This window comes from Perca fluviatilis, chromosome 2 (assembly GCF_010015445.1).
Source record: "Perca fluviatilis chromosome 2, GENO_Pfluv_1.0, whole genome shotgun sequence".
Classification (NCBI taxonomy): Eukaryota; Metazoa; Chordata; class Actinopteri; order Perciformes; family Percidae; genus Perca; species Perca fluviatilis.
In genome coordinates, this window is record NC_053113.1 from 8381911 (window position 1) to 8398834 (window position 16924).

General features: G+C 41.6%; 1 protein-coding gene across 1 annotated transcript in view; it reads right to left on the reverse strand.

Annotated features, from left to right (window-relative positions):
• LOC120543874 (sodium/potassium-transporting ATPase subunit beta-3-like) overlaps nt 1-10367 on the reverse strand; it is a 22509-nt gene extending 12142 nt beyond the window's left edge. The window contains exon 1 of the mRNA XM_039777235.1: nt 10097-10367. Coding sequence (XP_039633169.1) covers nt 10097-10367 — 271 coding nt within the window. The remainder of the gene's footprint in view (nt 1-10096) is intronic.
• Between the last annotated feature and the right edge of the window lie 6557 nt (nt 10368-16924).

A 16924-nucleotide genomic window follows, 5' to 3' on the forward strand; every position in this document is an offset into this window, starting at 1 on the left:
AAGTAAGGTGCGCTTTTTTCACCACTAAAATTGTCATTGTTTGTTTGTTTACAGATTTACACAAACTCTCTCACACACAGACATGCATACATGCATGCACACACACACACACACACACACACACACACACACACACACACACACACACACACACACACACAAAACACGCCATACATACACGCATACACACACGCATACACACACACACACAACACAACACACGCATACACACACACACACACACACACACACACATAACACACACACACACACACACCCACCCACACACAAATATACATATATACACAGACACACACACGACACACAACACACACACATACACACACACACACATATACACACACACTGCGCATTTTTTTCACACACATACAACACACACACACACACAGTGCTCCATAATATAACTATAATTTCATGTATCGGGCTCCAAGGGCAAAATGGTTGAATCTGGTGAAATACTGTAAAAATGTTAAATATGACTAGTTTTCTTCCAAATGAAATGCTGACATTACAGAATGCATGGTTTTATACTGTAAAGGCAGTGAGATCAAAACATGTGGTTATAATGGAAGTCAATGGGGCCATTTTTGCCTCGAAGGTGTCCAGAGGGAGTATCTGGAATTACATAAAAATACTAATGCAATCAAATCAGTTTTGTTGCTTATCTTTGACATATCAAGCCTCTAATCACCACCAAAGCCCCATCTACATATTATTCATTATATGGGAAAAAAATCATTTTTTGTGTTTTTTTTTATAAATAATGACATACTTCAAATACATAAACTGGCATTTAAAGGGTTAAAATCCTGAAAATTATTGAATGTTTGGTGGTTTTGATTAGGTAAGAAGTTGTTTAAGTGATTCATGAAAAAAAAACAGAAAAAAATATTGATATATAATGATTTAATAACAGTTTTTGTGTGCGTGGACATTTTTGCCTCGAAGGTGTCCAGAGGGTACAAAATGAATCATTTAAGTATAAAAGACATGTAAGAGTAAAAAACACTGGATTTAAAGAATTTGACTGAAAAGAAGGATTCCTACAAAATTTCATGCCATAAGAAGTAACACAGCAAAAATGATCACAAAATGAAAAAAAAAACTTGAGAAAAATGTACAAAAATGACCGAAGAGGGCATGAGGGTTAAGACATCAGAACTGTAACTACAGTACAGGCCAAAAGTTTGAACACACCTCATTCAATGCGTTTTCTTTATTTTCATGACTATTTACATTGTAGATTCTCACTGAAGGCATCAAAACAATGAATGAACACATATGAAATTATGTACTTAACAAAAAAGTGTGAAATATCTGAAAACATGTCTTATATTTTAGATTCCTCAAAGTAGCCACCCTTTGCATTTTTGATAGCGCTGCAAACCCTTGGTGTTCTCTCAATGAGCTTCATGCGGTAGTCACCTGAAATGGTTTTACCTTCACAGGTGTGCCTTGTCAGGGTTAATTAGTGGATTTTTTTCCCTTATTAATGGGGTTGGGACCATCAGTTGTGTTGTGCAGAAGTCAGTTTGATACACAGCACTATACACCCTATTGGACAACTGTTAGAATTCATATTATGGCAAGAACCAATCAGCTAAGTAAAGAGAAACGAGTGGCCATCATTGCTTTAACAAATGAAGGTCAGTCAGTCCGGAAAATTGCGAAAACTCTGAATGTGTAAGTCAAGTGCAGTCGCAAAAACCATCAAGCGCTACAACGAAACTGGCTCACATGAGGACCACCCCAGCAAAGGAAGACCAAGAGTCACCTCTGCTGCTGAGGATAAGTTCATCTGAGTCACCGGCCTCAGAAATCGCAAGTTCAGATTAGAGACCAGATGAATGCCACACAGAGTTCTAGCAGCAGACCCATCTCTAGAACAACTGTTAAGAGGAGACTGCGCGAATCAGGCCTTCATGGTCAAGTAGCTGCTAGGAAACCACTGCTAAGGAGAGGCAACAAGCAGAAGAGATTTGTTTGGGCCAAGAAAACAAAACGGAATTCGAACATGGACTTGTGCTTTGGGTACAGATAAGAAAGGGAACGGATGGATTCTACATGCCTGGTTCCCACCGTGAAGCATGGAGGAGGAGGTGTGATGGTGTGGGGGGGCTTTGCTGGTGACACTGTTGGGGATTTATTCTAAACTGAAGGCATACTGAACCAGCATGGCTTCCACAGCATCCTGCAGCGACATGCCATCCCATCCGGTTTGCGTTTAGTTGGACCATCATTTATTTTTCAACAGGACAATGACCCCAAACACACCTCCAGGCTGTGTAAGGGCTATTTGACCAAGAAGGAGAGTGATGGAGTGCTGCTCCAGATGACCTGGCCTCCATAGTCACTGGACCTGTACCCGATCGAGATGGTTTGGGGTGAGCTGGACAGCAGAGTGAAGGCAAAAGGGCCAACAAGTGCTAAGCATCTCTGGGAACTCCTTCAAGACTGTTGGAAAACCATTTCAGGTGACTACCTCTTGAAGCTCATTAAGAGAATGCCAAGAGTGTGCAAAGCAGTAATCAGAGCAAAGGGTGGCTACTTTGAAGAAACTAGAATATAAGACATGTTTTCAGTTATTTCACACTTTTTTGTTAAGTACATAATTCCACATGTGTTCATTCATAGTTTTGATGCTTTCAGTGAGAATCTACAATGTAAATAGTCATGAAAATAAAAAGAAACGCATTGAATGAGAAGGTGTTTCCAAACTTTTGGCCTGTACTGTATATATGAACTACATTAAGACATCAGAACTGTAACTACATATGAACTACATTATGACATCAGAACTGTAACTATATATGAACTACATTAAGACATCAGAACTGTAACTATATATGAACTACATTATGACATCTGACTGTAACTATATATGAACTACATTATGACATCAGAACTGTAACTATATATGAACTACATTATCATATTATTACTGTAACTATATATGAACTACATTAAGACATCAGAACTGTAATTATATATGAACTGCATTATGACATCAGAACTGTAAGTCTATATGAACTACATTATGACATCAGAACTGTAACTATATATGAACTACATTATAATATTATAACTGTAATTATATATGAACTGCATTATGATATTATTACTGTAACTATATATGAACTACATTAAGACATCATAACTGTAATTATTTATGAACTGCATTATGACATCAGAACTGTAAGTCTATATGAACTACATTAAGACATCAGAACTGTAATTATTTATGATATGCATTATGACATCAGAACTGTAAGTCTATATGAACTACATTATGACATCAGAACTGTAACTATATATGAACTACATTATTATATTATTACTGTAACTATATATAAACTACATTAAGACATCAGAACTGTAATTATATATGAACTGCATTATGACATCAGAACTGTTACTCTATATGAACTACATTATGACATCAGAACTGTAACTATATATGAACTACATTATTATATTATAACTGTAATTATATGTATGAACTACATTATGATATTATTACTGTAACTATATGTGAACTACATTATGACATCAGAACTGTAACTATATATGCACTACATTATGACATCAGAACTGTAACTATATATGAACTGCATTAAGTGGATGTGTGCAGAGCAGACCAAAGCTGCATACAATGACTGGTTGTCTTCAGTTTAAGGGTAGGTTTTTTGATGTAAAAAATGTTTTTGATTAAACCTGTCACAGTTTGCTGTCAGCAGGATTACAGTTTTTTTATCGCTTTTGTACTATTATCACAAGTATGTGGTAAAACCACACAACTCTTACTGCAAAACTCAAAGCAGATCATCAAAATGGCTGTTTTGTCAAACATGTAATCACATGTCCCATTGTTTATTACAGCCCACACAGAATTACAGAGTAACTTTTTCACCACACCTAATTATATGGTGTGTGTCATCAAAGACAATATCGTTCTTATGAAGTACTTGGCTTTCACAATGCAATGCTCACAATACTTTTGCTTCTCTTCTGATTTGCATATATACATTTCACCAACATTTGCTCTTAATGGTTAATCACTGAACCGTTCGTTAAAGCTGTAGTTTTAAATTGGTGTCAGCTATGTAAAGTGTGTACGAACATCTAAACTACATGTATCCACACTAGGGGTGGTACGGTTCATGAAAAAAACACCCAAACCACTCGGTTCGCTTGTCTCGGTTCAGAACGTGTGTGTGCTGAACGGTCCGACGCATGCGCAATGTAGCCTTGTGCCTGAATGTGACCTCAGACAGTGTTTCCTTTTTGCGCGAAAGATGAGGTTTGGACAAACTGGACATAGACAGAGAAAGAAAGTGGAGTATGGAGTGCTGCAGGTCACCTCATGTGTAGAAATGGCAAGTGGGAGAGAAAATGAAGGCTGCCCAGAGTTAGAGGATGCGCCAGCGTCGTGTAAGTCTCGTGTGTGGGAACATTTTGGATTTAATGTTACCTATGATGACAGCAGAAATAAAACAACAGATAGAACTGCGACTGTGTGCAAGCATTGTGCAAAATGCACTCAATATGCAAATGGAAACACTTCTAATATGTTAGTTCATCTGAGAAGATATCACCCCAATGTGTCGGACCTGTCTGCAGGTAGCGGGAGAAGAGAGAGAGAGAGAGTCGGTAAGGAAACAACTTCTAATCTCCGCAGCATTTAAGCAGCCTCTAAGTGATAAGTCGGACAGGGCAATAGCCATAACTAAAGCATTGGGGATGTTTATAGTAAAAGATATGCAACCGTACAGCGTGATTGAGGATGAAGGATTTCGTCAGCTGATGAAAGTACTCGAGCCACGGTATAATATTCCCTCCCGCCGACACTTCAGTACCACTGTAATTCCAAAACTGTATGACGAGACAAGAGGAGAAATTGACAAAGAATTGTCCGACACAGCCCATGTAGCTCTCGCTACAGATGGATGGACCTCCAGGGCCACTGAAAGTTTCCTCACGGTGACCGCTCACTACATTACTTCGGAGTGGGAAATGAGAAGCTGCATTTTGCAAACACGCCCCATTTATGAAAGTCATACCAGTGAGCATCTCTCTGAAATGCCGACAGACGCGGTGGAGGAATGGAAACTGGAGAGGGCCCACAGCACAATTCCTGTTACTACAGATAATGCTAAAAATATAGTGAATGCTATCGATTTAGCAGCTGGACTTGGGCCACAGATCGGGTGCTTCGTGCACACTGTTAACCTTGCGACCAAGAGTGCAATCTCACTAAACCAAGTATCCCGACTCCTGGGGAAGGTTAGGAAGGTCGTAAGCTTCTGTCACTGAAGCACAACAGCTGCACGTGTGCCTGTTCACAAACTAATACACAACGTAACAACGCGTTGGAACTCCACATATGATATGTTAGAACATTATGTGGAGCAACAGGCTGCCATCTATTCTGCCCTGATGGACAAGGATATGAAGGAGAAAGTCAAGGACATTGCCGTTTTAACTGACAGTGAGACAAAACTGGCAGAGGGCCTCATAAATATTCTCAGACCTCTGAAGAATGTAACCACCCTCATGAGCACAGAAACATCCCCCTCAGTTTCAATGATTATCCCACTGCAGAAGATGATACTGAAATCCATGACATCAAGTGCAGAGGACAGTAACACCATCAAAGAAGCTAAGGCAGCCATCACCAAAGAACTTAAAGGCAGATACAATGACCCTAGTGTTCAGGATTATCTGCACAGAGCCACAGCACTGGATCCAAGGTTCAAGTCCCTGCCTTACCTGGAAGAAGCCTGTGTTCAGAAAATCTACGATGATCTCACCACGGACATTGTGGACATTGAAAAGCAGGTATTGTATATTTATTTTGTATCTAAAGTAAATTTAATTTATCATCAATTATCCTAATGATAATTGCTGTTTTCTTTTTTTTAGACTAAGCCAAGCATATTTCATCTATTTCTGCCTTTGTAGTATTTTTCTATTCCCCACTGCCCAATAGAGAATAATTGTTTGCTGCCATGAGAGCTATTTGTTGTTATTAACATTTCCAAAATGGCTATTTTGTCATATACTCATCAGGGTCAAGGTCAGTGAAGGCCAAGCGGCCGGTTCATCCTCAGGACCGGAGCCAGGGCCATCAGAGACCTCTCCTCCCCAGAAGAAATCTGCGATTGCAATGGTATTTGCAGATTTTTTTTACAACTGAGCCAGAGGAAAGAAGCACAAAGCCTTTGTCAGTCATTGTTCATGAAGAGGTCACCTCATACAAAGCCACAGGATGCATCTCTGTGGATGAAGACTCACTCGCATGGTGGAAGAGCAATGAGCATAAGTATCCTCACATTGCTAAGTTGGCACAACGTACCCTTGCTGTCCCAGGTACATGTGTGCCAAGTGAACGTGTTTTCTCAACGGCAGGGGACATAGTCACTGCAAGTAGGTCTCGCCTCTTGGCAGAAAATGTGGAAAAACTGATATTCTTGCGGAAGAATATGAACATTAAGTGAACAGAGGAGTGTTGTTTTTTAAACAGTGCAGTGTGTTAATTTTTATCCAACATTTTATATTCATAGCCAGCATTTTTGTTTATAATATTTAAATTATTACAGTGGCACTTTAAGTTTAGATAAGAACTCCAGCCATAAATACTGCACTTTAATTTCAAGTGAAAAAAATCCTCACTCTCAGGGAATAGAAGCATTGTTGATAACTGTTTTTGTGTTGAGCTGGTTGAACTCATGCTTCACTCTGTTTATGGCCTTTGCTATGGTTATAGCCTCATTATAGGCAATTATGTTTAACGTATTGTGACTTAATAAAAAGGCAGAGCTTTAAGAGTTCATTTTTTTTCTCTTTTTCTTTTAAATGATATAATTTTTTTAAGAGCTACACCTTGAAGTTGGTAGTTTGATAAATGCAAGTTATTTCAATTGATATTCTCTAATATTTCAATCTGTGCTAAAAAGGCATATAAGTTCGTTCCTGTAGATGGCAATACACATTCTCCTTTTTTTGCCAAATAAATGAAAAGCTTGTTGAAATCATCATGTCTTCCGAGTGTTAAAGGTTAAAAAAAATAACAAGAACCGTACAGAACCGAAAACCGTGACCGTAAAACCGTGATACGAACCGAACCGTGGGTTTTGTGAACCGTACCACCCCTAATCCACACATAATAAACTCTTGTTGACATGAGCTCAATGCTTAACGCAGGCTTGATCCAGATTACATGTAATGTACAATATGTGCTAAATAATATCTTATGTTAATTGGTTTTACAGTATTTACTGTAACCATGTACATTTGCTCATACAGTAAAGAGTATACCTATGTTACAATCACATTTAGCCTTTCTGAAAAATACTGTAAAAACAAATTTGCCTAAATTATTGTAGATGATGTGTTCATTGATAACAACTTGACGACACATAGGATAGATATCATGGAGATGAAAGATTCTGTAAATGTTGGAAAATGTAAGTGTATTCTCTAATGTAACAACTGTAATCTGTTTTACATTACTGTAGCATATTACTTTCAGCAGTTCTCACAGGGAAACATGTATCTTGCATTATTTGCTACTGGATTACCTGTAGGTAAAACAACTTAACTGAAAAGTTATCATTATATATTGTATTGGTGATAAACCATATGTTGTTATAACATTTTATAATAAAAATGTATATTTCAAATCAATGGTTGTGTGGTGAGAAGTATTTACAATATGTTTTGAATGAAAGACTGGCTGTGTAACAAGTATGATGAGTTGTGAGAGGGAGAGGGAGAGAGAGAGAGAGAGAGAGAGGGAGAGTATGAAGAGTGAGTCTCAGATGAACTGAGAGGCTAAATTTAGACTCACTGAATTTTTCTTAGATGCTGCAGGGGGTTATGGCTATTTAAAATGTGCTGAATTAGGCTGTTTGTGTGTGTGTAGGTGTCACATGACATTTCTCAGTTCATACCAGGAATACTTGAAGAAGATGATATGACACACACACATGTTCGTAGTTGAGCAGCAGCTCTTTCTGTCTCAGAGAAACGGCCATCAGTGATGGGAGAAAAACTAAGATTTTTTGATGTCGTCCTCCACAGAAATCTGACACAATGCTTAAAATCTCTTGATCATTATCCAATAAACTGTTTCCCAAATACGTTCTGCTTGGGCACCCCGCCCAGGTAGATAAAATCTGAACTACATTATTTTCTCCAGTCAACAATGTATTGACTGAATTACTTTCATTGAACGCTTTTAAGTCCAGATTGAGAACACTTGAGTCGATCCTTTGTAACTGTTTTTCATAATGTGTATGTAATTGTATTGTATGTTTGAAAGTCGTTTGCTGCTTCTTGGCCAGGACTCCCTTGAAAAAGAGGTTTTTAATCTCAATGGGACTTTCCTGGTTAAATAAAGGTAAAATAAAAAAAAAAAAATAAAAAAAAATTGTATAGTGCACACAGACCAGTGGCCTCCTGCCCCTCCCCCTCATGAAGTCTCTCGCAGTGTGCGTGACTGAGCATCAATGCTTCCCTTCAGCCTCAGAGGCTCAAACCTTAGTAGTAGCATGCTGGTGGTGTTGTGGATTGCTGGATTACCTGTACAAATAAACCATAGAAACACTGCGTCCACACTGCTCTGAAAGCACCCCGAACATCATTTATCAGTCTGGTTGTTCACCCTCTACGCGGCAGTCTGCTCTTCTCCATATCTTTATAATGTAGTAACTGGAGGTAACCGGAGCTAACCAGAGCTAATCGTTGCTAACCGAGCCTGTTACCATTGTCAGGATCCTAGATCCTGTTTGTGAACTTCAGCTCTGCCTTCAACACCATCCTCCCGGCTCTGCTAAAGGACAAGATGACCCAACTGCAGGTGGATCCAAGACTTTCTGTCTGACAGGAAGCTATGCGTGAAGCTGGGGAGACATGTCTCTGACTCTCTGACTATCAACGCTGGTTCCCCTCAAGGCTGCTTCCTTTCCCCTCTGCTCTTCTTCCTGTACACCAACAGCTGCATCTCAGGTCACAAGCCCAAAATATTCATATAGCTACGAAAAGTTAAGCACTGTAATTCATAAGCATTCCATGTATTTTTCATTGTATTCAACCCAATGACTGCTGCTGTATAGGAACCTAACTGTAATGTTGCGCTGCTCTGTACCCAGCTTAAAGTCACCTATTCTCGGTTTAACTGAACAACCAACCACTGCTAATATGATGGAGCACTCCTTGGACTCATCTCTGGTTGGGGTGAGTTCACCCACAGGTAGGAGATTGACCACCTGGTGATGGGGTGCTATCAGAACAACCTGGAGCTAAATGCTCTGAAGATAATGGAGATGGTTGTGGACATTAGGAAGGATACAGCCCTACCTGCCCCCATCACCCTTCCACTTCCTGGACGCCATTGTCTCCCATGACCTCTTCTGATCAAAAAAGCCAGCAGAGGATGTACTTCCTGCAGCAGCTGAAGAAGTTCAACCTGTCAAAGACTATGATGGTTCACATCTTCACTGCCTTCATTGAGTCCATCCTCACCTGCTTCATCCCCATCTGGTATGCTGCTGCCTCTGCTAAGGACACAGGCAGAGTGCAGTGTATCATCCGCTCTGCTGAGAAGATGATTGGCTCCAATCTGCCATTTCTCCAGGACCTGTAGTCCTCCAGGATGCCATAAAACAGTTTCTTTCCATCAGCAGTCAGCCTCATTAACAAGGCCCCAGACCCCCACTACGACTGACTCATAACCCTCCCCCATCCATAGTCACTACACCTTGCATTAACCGTCATCCTGGACTATACATCTGCCCATTTTGCACATTCCGCATTCAATCCACACTGCATATTTTATGAATCAGTGTGTGTGTGTGTGTGTATTTGTGTGTGTGTGTGTGTGTGTGTGTGTGTGTGCGTGTGTGTTTGTGTGTGTTGTAAAATGATCGACAGACACAGATTGTGTTTGGATTACATTGTTGGTATTATTCCCTGCCACTTCTCAACAAACCTCCTGGGATTTTAAGATAATTCCCCTTTACATTTGTCTCTCTATCTGAGAAAGAAAGGCAGACAAACATAGAGACAGTCTCACCCCAGCTGCTGGCAGTCCGGCCCATAAACTCTCCGGTCCTTGGGTTGTAGATACAATCCTTCCAGGATTCCTTCGGCTCTTCTTTCTTGTTTTCCTCCCACTTCTCTGTTTTCCTCTCCTCATTTTGATTCTGTTTGTCCTCCGGCTTCACGTCTTTCTTCACCTCCTCTTCCTTCAAATCCCCTTTCTGTTCCTCTTTATGCTCCTCTTTCTGTTCCTCTTTCTGCTCCTCTTTCTGCTCCCGGTTCTGTTCCTGCGGGCTGGACGACATGCTGTGAGCTCAGTGTCGGGCTATTTAAGACAGAGGAGCAGCGGTCTGACAGCTGGTTAAACCTCACCGTGTCAGAGAGAGAGAGAGAGAGAGAGAGAGAGAGAGAGAGAGAGAGAGAGAGAGAGAGAGAGAGAGTGACACATACACACACACACACACAGACTGCAGCAGAGCGAGGAGCATGCGCAGTACAGAGCCCGGGGGAGATGTGAACTATAAAAAAGCTTTTATTCAAATAAAATTATCATTTAATGTTTTAATGAACATAAAAAATGAATTCCTCTCCACACTGCCCTAAAACACATCATAATATAATATACACATACATGATCATGTAATATACCTTAAAAACATAATATAATATTCCTTGCACACATAAGATAATATACACACATAATATAATATCCCTTGCACACATAAGATAATATACACACACATAATATAATATACCATACACACATCATAATATAATATAACCACATACCGCATATCAGATTAAGTACACATTGTTCAGCATCAAATATTACATCTCATCACATCTAGAGTTATGGTATACATTATATATGTCATATAGTATATTACATGTATCATATATTATAAATCATATTTTATTTGTATATTGCTGAAGGAGAAACATGATTCTGTTCTGATAAAGATCTGAATAATAAAATGATTGTAAAACAGAAACAGCTGCTCTGAAATGATTTTACATCAAACTGAACCTGAAATTATGTAATCACACCACAGGGAAGACACGTGATTGGATAAAAGCAGAGTGATGTCACAGAGACACAGGGGGGAGGGGGGCACGTGAGTAAGAGGAGGAGGAAGGAGAGGAAACAATGAGAGAAGACACCCTGGCTGCAGTCAAATTTTGCTTAGGAAGGTCCCTAACAGAGTAAAATAACCGGAAGTAGTTAAGTGGCCATTTGAATTGTCTAAGTGATATTGTGCATGTCCATGTGAGCATTGTTTTCACGGATGGGATCGCCCCCCTTCTCAGCATTGCACACTAGTGAGCTTGCCACCAGTTTCTCTTCAATGACCACAGACAAGCAAATAAAACAGGCCCTTTTTACAACCGTGATGGCTGCAGCTGATTGGACGAATTCGTCACGTGTGGCTGACTGCTTCCAAATTTCAAAACCAACCATACTGGCGGCTCTTTTGGAATATGATCTCGTACTTTACGAAAATAGTTCTCCGAAATGTGTCTTCGTTTCGGATCGACAATGGTCAGTTTAAAAGATTTTTGTCAGCTTTTGAGAGGCGGCAAACCGAGCCGGCCGCTCCTCATTTGCATAAAGTTGGCTGGATTACACTTTATGCAAATGATGAGCAGTTGACTCGACCCCGCTTCTCCAAAGTCCCCACAACGCTACCAGAATGCATTCCACGGCTGCTCCCATAGAAATGAATGGGAAGTGGGGAAATTATGCTGACATTGGACACACAGCATAACCCTGTGCGCACTGTGTGTATATTATATTTTCTGTGAGACATTCAACCCATCTAATATTAATGAATGTACTTTATGGCACTGTTTGAGTGGTTTAATAAACAGGTTAATGCAAAGACTTTACTCTTGTCTCCGGCATGTAAAATAACAGTGGGCATGTTTACAGAACTGTGAATGAATGGATCGCTGAATCCAAAGTTACACAGTGACACTGGTTTATTTTTAAACCAGAGCAACAGAGACTGAGAAGGGCAAGGCAGCCAGCCTCTTATCTACTTGCCATAGGGCTGGTACATCAGTTAGCAGCCAATCAGAACTCTTGTCCGTCAGCCCTGCTGCAACCTGGTCAGTGAGCACCCCCGACAACAAGCAGTAATTTGTGGGGACCTGCCCAGCCATCTTTTTTTGGACCCGTGGGGGCTGTAAAAGTAGTTGACATGGCTCCATTGCCACGCACATTCACAACCTCTCTTGAGTCTTCACTGCTCCCCAGCACGCCTAAGCTGCTGTCCAGTGATCCATAGCCCAAGCTGCTGTTCAGCAACTCCAAGCCTGCAATGCCCAGTGAGCCTGATGCTCTGCAGCCCAGCCTTGAGATGGATGTCCAGCTGAACTTCAACCAGTTCCCAGTCAGAGGTCCCGGTCAACGTCTCATCTTTGCCTGGGTTCCTGTTGTTGGTGTGGCCACCTCCTACCTGTGTGTTTCTGTTTCCCTGTTATTTGTTCACAGTTTTTTTGTTGTCCTAGTTCAATCCTTGGATATGTTTTCATGCTTCAGTTTCCTGTTTTACTTTGTTGTTTGTTTCTAATGTGTCATGTCATATTTTACTTCCTGCTTTGTGTGTTTTCCTGCCTTTTGTGATTGTCTGCCCTGCCCTGATGTGTTCCATCTGTTCCTCAGCCCTCTTGTCACCTGTCCCTCATTACCTTGTGTATTTAGTTTATGTGCTTTCTTTGTCTATTTTGCCAATCATTGTCATTATGTGTTTACTTTCTTGTGTTAAGCCCTGTGTCTCTCCTTTTGTGGTTTGATTCCTTGTTCCTTTCTGAGTGATTTGGATTTTTGTTTGGATATTCCTTTTGTTGTAGCTAAAACTAGCTGTAAATCTTCATAACCTTCACACTCCCTCCTCGTCTCAACCCTCTGCCCTTTGGGGTCACAAACACTGACAGAGATGTCAAATAAGAGAACTGAGATTAAGTCACAGTCAACTGCAGAACTGAGTTGCACATTACATTAATATGTTGAGGAAGCCATTTCACCATACTAAGACCCAACACACTTCCTGTCCTGGAGGGGGCAGGGCAGTGATTCTGTCAGCAGATTTAAAGTGGATATTAACATTGTCTGTCCGTCTGTGTGTGTGTGTGTGTGTGTGTGTATGTCTGTCTGTGTGCATGCGTGTCCCTTGAACAAAAATAACCATATATCTGAATATATGACACTTGTCTGCTGCTTCAGGAGTCCCCTGGGCCAACAACCAACCTGCCTGAAAGGACGCCCTCAGCTTGACAGCTTTCTGAGCCACTAGTTTCCACCAGCAGTTTCTTTGGTTGCCACAATAACAGGCACCAATGACCTACTGGCCACAACTTTGAGCAGTTCAGCAGTTCAGCTCAGCCGGGGGCTCGCCAGTATCTCCACCTCCCATATGGCTCCTTCACCCTGGGAAACTCCTTCAAAAGAGAGACTCCAGCCCCTGTCCCTTTTAAACCTTAGGGACCATTTTCTACACAGGTTTTATTCTGGGTCCCAGAAAAATAAGAAAGTGAAAACGTTTGAATGTATGTGTATGTGTGGAGAGCAACGATTGTGGAGTACCTGAGCAAAAGGAACAGAACAGAGAAATGTGCAGATGACAGTGTTATTTAAAAACATGTTGAAAGTGTTCAACAATGGAAACAATGGAGTTTATTAAATGTAAATTTGCATGTAACATTGCTGCAGTCTTTGGAATTATAAAGATGTGTTCTGTTGTTAATGATCAACTTCTGTTGGAACTGTGCTGAGCCCACCTTTAATCAAAAGTTGTTGTTTCTTGACATCTTTTTATTTAGTGTCTGGTGTCTTTTCTCTTTCTCTATTGTATCTTCTATCATCTCTCCAGACTCTGTCAGGATGGTGAATGGGACCAGTCTGTGCTCAGGCAGATTGGAGGTGAAGACTAACCAGTCTACCCAGCGCTGGTCCTCAGTGTCAGAAGATGACTTTGACCAGCAGGATGCAGAGGTGGTCTGTAAGGAGCTTGGCTGTGGGGCTCATTCAGTCCTCCAGGGGGCGCTCTATGGAGAAGTGGAGACTCCAATGAGGACCAAAGAGTTCCAGTGTGGACGCCATGAGTCTGCCTGCCTGGACTGTAGAAGCTCAGGCTCAGATAGAAACACCTGCTCACCTGAAAAAGCTTTTGGACTCACCTGCTCAGGCAGAAGAGGAGCTGCAACTTTGAGTTGGTTAATTTCTCTTCTAATGGAACTCACCTTTAAATATTTCTGATGACTCTGTTTTCTTTTCAGAGCCTGATGCTGTCACATTATAGGAGACAATCGCTGTGCAGAACACTGAAGCTGAAACACAACGGAGAATGGAGAACAGTGGATCACAATTGCCGGGGCCTATAGGAAGCAGCTGTTGCCTGCAGAGAGTTGGACTGTGGGTCTGCTGTTTCTGTAGCAGAGAGAGGAGAGTCCTCATACAGATCTATGTGGCGGATCAGGTCTGACTGTGTTCAGTCTGGATCTGTTCTGAGGGAGTGTGCAACATCATGGTCCTCTTCCTCCCTCCTGGATCTGATCATCTATGACAGTAATGTACCCAGGTTGAACACACATGCAGCAGCTAGAATAGCAGCAGACTGTCTCCAGCAGCCGTGACAGAGTCTGATGAGCTGCTGCCTCAGTAAATCAGCTGCTGAGTGCATCAGGATATATATGTAGATATGACATATTTCTACTGCTTCAAATAATCCCAAAAATCTTAAAGGGATAGGGGCTGGACTCCCTACATTGAAGGAGTTTCCCAATGTGAAGGAGGCAAGTGGAAGCGGAGAGATATAGGCGAGCCCCCCGCCGAGCTGAACTGCTCAAAGTTGTGGCCAGTTGGTCATTGGTGCCTGTTATGATGGTAACCAAAAAATCTGCTGGTAGAAATCAGTGGCTCAGAAGCTGCCAAGCTGAAGAAGCAGTCTTATCAGGCTGGTCGCTGGTTTGCCCAGGAGTAACGGGAAGTCAACAGAGTCACTGGAACTGGGGGTAACAGTGGCACATGAACTGGGGGCAACTGAGGCACATGAACTGCAGGTAACAATGGCACAGGAACTGGGGGCAAGAGAGGCACATGAACTGGGGGCAACAGAAGAACAGCAACTGGGAGCAACAGAGGCTCCTGTGTATTAAATGTAAATGTTATTTTCAATATTACTGTTGCTAGGCCTGGCTAGTTCACAATGTCTCTGTCTCTTTGTTCACATATCTGCTGTTTCAGCCTAACATCTCTGTTTCCTCCTAAATGGATGGGGTCTCCGAGGCCCAGCAGCAGCGGTTCCAGGTGTTCAGGGGTCACAGTACCAAGGAGGCTCCTTCCAGCTCACCTTCACCTCCTCCAACTCAACACACAACTCCACCCAGCCAGCTGTCAATCACTCTGCCCACTTCCTGTTTCCTGCTGCAGAGCCCGCCCACCAAGGAAGCTACAGCTGTATTTATCTTCTCCTCTGAGAGCCGTTTGGACTGTTCGCAGGTTTGTAAAAGATGATTGGTCCAAACTGAGTTAAACTTATCAGCTGACGACATGTTGTTCCTGGACTGACGACTGCCATCGTGTTACACATGACAAAACAAACAAACAAAATTATACAAAGTGTATAAATGGCAACAGTAAACAATAAACTGATTATTCTCAGTGGACTTTATAATCTGTGCAACAGGACAGTTTCTGTCTTCAGGGCCACAATTCAGATAAAGATAACCCTCACAACAGATATGTGTCCATGTTGAAGTGATTTAAATTTCAGGTCAGTTTGTGGTTAACGTGAGCTGTTGGACTCATGATGTTGTGTGATGTTATGACTTTGTTCCATCAGATCCATCTATTTGAAGGCCTTTTATTATCATTGGAGTGGTCGACTTCTTGCTGACTCTGCTCTTAGTGATCACTGCCATTTACATCGAGTGTAAGGTTCGGACACACACCTGTTGTTTAGACCACAGACAATGGCCCTCATTTATGAAACGTGCGTACGACCTAAAACAGGCGTAGGACGGGCGTAGGACGGACGTACGCCGATTCCTACGCAAAGCTCGGCATTTATCAATTTGAACGTGAGTGTAGGCTGCGAAAAAATCTCACGTCTGGTCTGAACTTGTGTACGCAAGTTTTGGAGTCAGTGTGGACTTGCGGTGCAGCATATAATCAGTTTAACAGGAGAAGGAGAAATCATCAGTTGATCACTTATCAGCAATGGCAGATCTGGCTCTTTTAGAAGACCTCTATGCGCCGGTCTGCAACATTGTTTTAGCCTGTGGGGTTCTGCACAACATCGCGCAGGAAGACACGGTGCCATAAATGTAGTGATGGAGCCAGATGACCCGATGTCCAGCCCACCCCAACTGGGGGCTATACAAATGAGACAGGATATTATTCCTCGCTTTTAAAAGGTAGCCTATAGTGTTATGTTTGGCAATGATATTCAATACAGGAAACATGACGATGCACAACATTTTTATTTATTCTTCAGGTTTTTGTTTCTCTTTCAGGTGAATGATTTATTTGTGCCATTGACCGAGTTATTTTGGCTTGTTTTTCCAGCCCCTGTGCTGTCAGGAGACAGGGTCTGGGTGGTGGTCCAGCACGGGGGGCGGAGGACACGCGCTCTCCCTCAGCTGTTGCCTTGTTCTGACTCATGAAAAAAAAAACACGAGTAAAATAAAAGACACTGCATAAACTCCGGACCGCTACCGTGCGTTTATTTAAATATAAGTATACCTACATGTAGGCCTAAGAGATTGCAATAGAAGCCTATAATTAGGACTAGAATACATATGTCAAACATGTATAAATTAAATAAACTTCAGCTGGAGCCCGATTTACTACGACAACACT